Consider the following 4,104-nt stretch of genomic DNA (forward strand, 5'->3'; position numbering starts at 1 on the left):
TTTCATATTATAATAAAGAGTTAAGTTTGATGGTGATGATATAGTGATGGACTCTTGTCCTTGAATTTTTCATTATTATTAGTAGTGGCACATGCAGTTTGAGTAGCTATTCCTTCTTCCTTAAATTTCCACATTGGGGGGCCGAGGGGGGTCCCTTCCTTGAACTTTAAAAATATATATGCACTCAATTTGTAAACTATTCCTATAATATATGTTAACCTAAATGATTAGGATCGCCAGTAGATCCTTTATTTGTCAAAGTGGAAGTTTCATACACCACTAGAATAATCACTAGAACTATAAGGCAAACAAGTTTCCCTAGCCTATAGGATCTACATCTCTATATGTATCCCCCACACATATATGTTTATATATAGCATTTAGTTTTTTAAGTCACAACCACATGAAACTAATGATAACTTTTCACCTCAACCATGCAATTATGGTCTTTGGTACCTCTAGTAATTAAATGTTAACCTGCAAAATATTAGTGCTATACAATTATACACGAGACAGTATAAATATTGTGATGTATATAATGAGAAAAATTCAAAAGGATAATCTAACATCAATCAGTCACAGACGGCTTGTGGGCCACATTGATTAAGAAAACTTCACTCAAATCTCTGTAGATCCTTCCTCTAATCACCCCTATTAGTATTTAATTGTATATTAATATGCGTGTATGTATGAGCAAGGTGTGCATTTAATTATATAATAAGAATCAAATTAAGAATTATGGGATTAGTGTCTATAACTGGATTCCACTGTTTGAAGCTTCATGCAACAGTAACTTCACTCCCTCGTTGCGTTTTATCCTTTCCTGGGAACACCTGACAAGCACTTGATATGACAGATTAGGGAAAGAGGGAAATCAAATTTCTAATGGACGTTGGGTATTCAACACGACTAGAGAGACACAACTTGTGGAATTTCTTTTTAATTATAACACAGTGAAACCCATAAGAAAATTACGTTTGTCTTCCAATTTTATATCCTGTCTTTTCCCTTCAATTGAAGTGACAGCACTAATGCAACAACCATTATTAATTATACATAATACTGGAGAAGACTCGAAGGAACTTACATATGAAATTATAAGTCTACACCAAAGTAAACCAAATCATATATATATATATATATATATAAAGTAAACCAAATCATATATATATATATATATATATGTGTATGTGTGTGTGTGTGTGTATGCACATATATAACAATTTCTAATTTTTTTAAAATATAAAATCAAGCATATTAAACTTTTGGACGGTAAGCAGTAAAAGTGAAAACACATGATCAGGGGAAAAGCAAACCAGAGATAAAGATTTGCAGAAAGGAGAGATTAAAAAAAAAACTGACCTCCACCCATCTGCAATGATATCGCTACAACCCATGATCGATCACAATCATATGTATATATCTATAGTGGTAGACACATCTGCCATGTATGTGATCCTTTGTAAAGCAAAATCTTCAAGCTTTATGCATACATACACAACCATCACAATCTCAAGTTTCCAGCCATTAGTATTCAGTAGTATTCACTAAAAATTTCTAAAAAAACATTACCAAAAGAGTCGGAATGAACACTGAAACAAACATCCATACTATCTGAGAATCTATTGGTTCACAATCACGAATGTTCGAGTACATTTATATATGAAATTAAAATAATTGTATTATATATATATATATATATATATGTATATGTAAGTACATGGATGACACTCCTACTTCTTAAAGTACTGTTTACCACCAGTCTTCTACTATTTCTCCAACCCATAGCTACATATAATACTAACACAGTTTGCATCAGAAGCGGGTTGGGTAAGCACCACAGATCTACCAGTAATCTATTGCTCCTGCAAAAGCAACCACAGAGAACACAACAGTTGCTACAGAACCCCTTTTGGACGCCCATCCTCTACACATGCACATACATATATTAATTGTTCAAATTAAAATCCATAAAATATATAAAAAGAAAAAAGATTAAAGCCCATATGCATAGCTACATAAACAACCCACTAATTAGCTTCATCTCTTTAGAGAAAATTTAGCAGCTAGGGATACATATATATTGACCATATAAATAAATAGTCTTCTCCACTACCTACATATATAGAGCAAATTCAGTTTAGCTAGATCGGGAAGAAGAGAGGATTTGGAAATGGCCGTAGTTGCATTATAACTAATTATACACCAATTAGTTTGCACCTGGGTGCGGCGGCAGCGGCAGTGGCAGCGGCAGCGGCAGCTGCGGCGGTTGTTGCGGCTGCAGCGGCGGAGGGCGCTTCCGCTTCTTCTTCTCGTAGCTGATGCCTCTGGCCTTAGACTGCAAGTCACGAACCTCCCGGAGATAGAGGCGGACAGCGCGTGCGCCGAAGGGGTTGGCCTCGGGCTTGCCGCCGTTCTCCTCGAAGGCGGCGCGGAGGCGGCCGATGAGAGCGTCGAGGCTGCCCCAGGCCTGGCGGAGCGGGCAGGGGCAGGGCGCCGGCGGGTTGGGGTGGCCGTAGAAGGGGCAGATGGGGGTGTGCACCTTAGTCTTCCCGAACTGGTCGAGGTAACGGAGGAACTCCAGAACGTGGGCCCCGCTGCACCGTGACAGGGAGAGCGGCGGCCGGTGGTTCTTCAGGTACTGCCCAAAGGTGTTCCAGTCTCGCCGCTTCTGGTTCTCGTACCGGCTTGGGGCTGAGGCTGCGGCCGTTGCCGACGAGGAGGCCGCATGGCCCCCGGCCATGACCTCGCAGTTAGAACCGCTGTCACCCTCCATGGAAAGAAATGGTGATCCAAGTGGGGTTTCTGCAATCACTCGGATCTAGCTCTATTTTCTAGCTACTACTGATTTCTTCTTCTTCTTCGTCGTCTAGCTGGCTAGGGTTTGCTTAGATTCCTTCTTCTCTGCAGTGGATGATCGTATTGTATTCAGAAAAGTAACACATAGAGGGGAGAAGAGGGGAGGTGAGAGGAGGGGAGAGGGGTTTAATTTTTTAGATGGGGAGGAGGGAGATGATGCATAGAGCAAGATATACAGATGATGATGACGATGATGAGATTGATGGATGTAGATTGTAGAGGATGGGTAAGAGGACTAGACTGAGGCGCTGAGGAGTACTGTAGTTCTGTGCGGTGTCTTGGGAGTTTGTATGCTGGAGCAATACTAGAAACCCTTGGGATTTAGATTCGGAAAGTAGCTTCGTTCTTGAAAATGTTGAGGGGAGAAATGGGTTTTTTCCTAAAAATGGAGGAGCAGGTCAGCTCCTCTTACTTGGTGGGTTGCCATTATTGCAATTAGAGAGAGAGAGAAAGGAAGTGTGTGTGTTGGTGTCTCTTGGGCTTTTGTGGAAATGGGAAGAGGTAAGACAGTAGGTTGAGATGGAGACAGGAAAAAGTTTTCAAATGCTAAAATTTAAGGGAATAGCATGATTTTGTTTCTTCACCAAGCAGTGGTGATTGACAGTTCCCTCTATTGACCAAAATGCCCTTTCCAAGTACCAGTTTTCACCCTTCTATCTCAGGCTTGGACGTCATACACCTGAATTTGGCCCCTTCCCTTCCTTTCCCTTCCCTTCCCTTCCCCTCCCCTCCCCTCCCCGCTGCAGACCCCAAGCTCACTTACCAAGGCTGCACAATACTCTGTGTGTCCCAAGTTTAGATGTGGATTAGGAATGTGTTTGGTTTAAATGTACAATTGTAAAAATACAAAAAGTGGAAATGATATTTTTTTTTTTTTTGGGGGGGGGGGGGGGGGGGGGGGGGGGGGTTGGGTTCTCAATTTTTTGTTCTTGTCAAAAATTATAAAGAAAAATATCTCAATTAATATTAAAATTAAAAACCATTGTGTTTGACATAAATTTTAAAACTAACTAAATGCATGTTTATTTTTGTTATTAATTTAAATTATACTTGGTTCTCATCCTACTTTTTTTTGCCAATATAAGATTTTATACCATCAATTAAGATGGTTTACTTTAAAAATAAAATAAAATAAGTACTAAAAAAATAATCATTTAAAATAAATTAAAACTACTTAGCAAAAGTATTTATTAAAATAAGTATTTTTTTTTACAAAAAATTATTAAAAAAAATTATTTTCCTAAA

General features: G+C 39.2%; 1 protein-coding gene across 1 annotated transcript; it reads right to left on the reverse strand.

The window, feature by feature from the left end:
• Positions 1-1,593: 1,593 nt before the first annotated feature.
• Positions 1,594-3,334, reverse strand: LOC131155130 (protein LIGHT-DEPENDENT SHORT HYPOCOTYLS 4-like). Its single transcript, XM_058108061.1, has 2 exons — positions 2,221-3,334; positions 1,594-1,865 (listed from the first exon to the last, which is right to left on the reverse strand). The coding sequence occupies exons 1-2, from the start codon at positions 2,774-2,776 to the stop codon at positions 1,846-1,848; spliced, it is 576 nt and encodes a 191-aa protein (XP_057964044.1). The 5' UTR covers positions 2,777-3,334; the 3' UTR covers positions 1,594-1,845.
• Positions 3,335-4,104: the final 770 nt, after the last annotated feature.

Source organism: Malania oleifera, chromosome 5 (assembly GCF_029873635.1).
Source record: "Malania oleifera isolate guangnan ecotype guangnan chromosome 5, ASM2987363v1, whole genome shotgun sequence".
NCBI lineage: Eukaryota > Viridiplantae > Streptophyta > Magnoliopsida > Santalales > Ximeniaceae > Malania > Malania oleifera.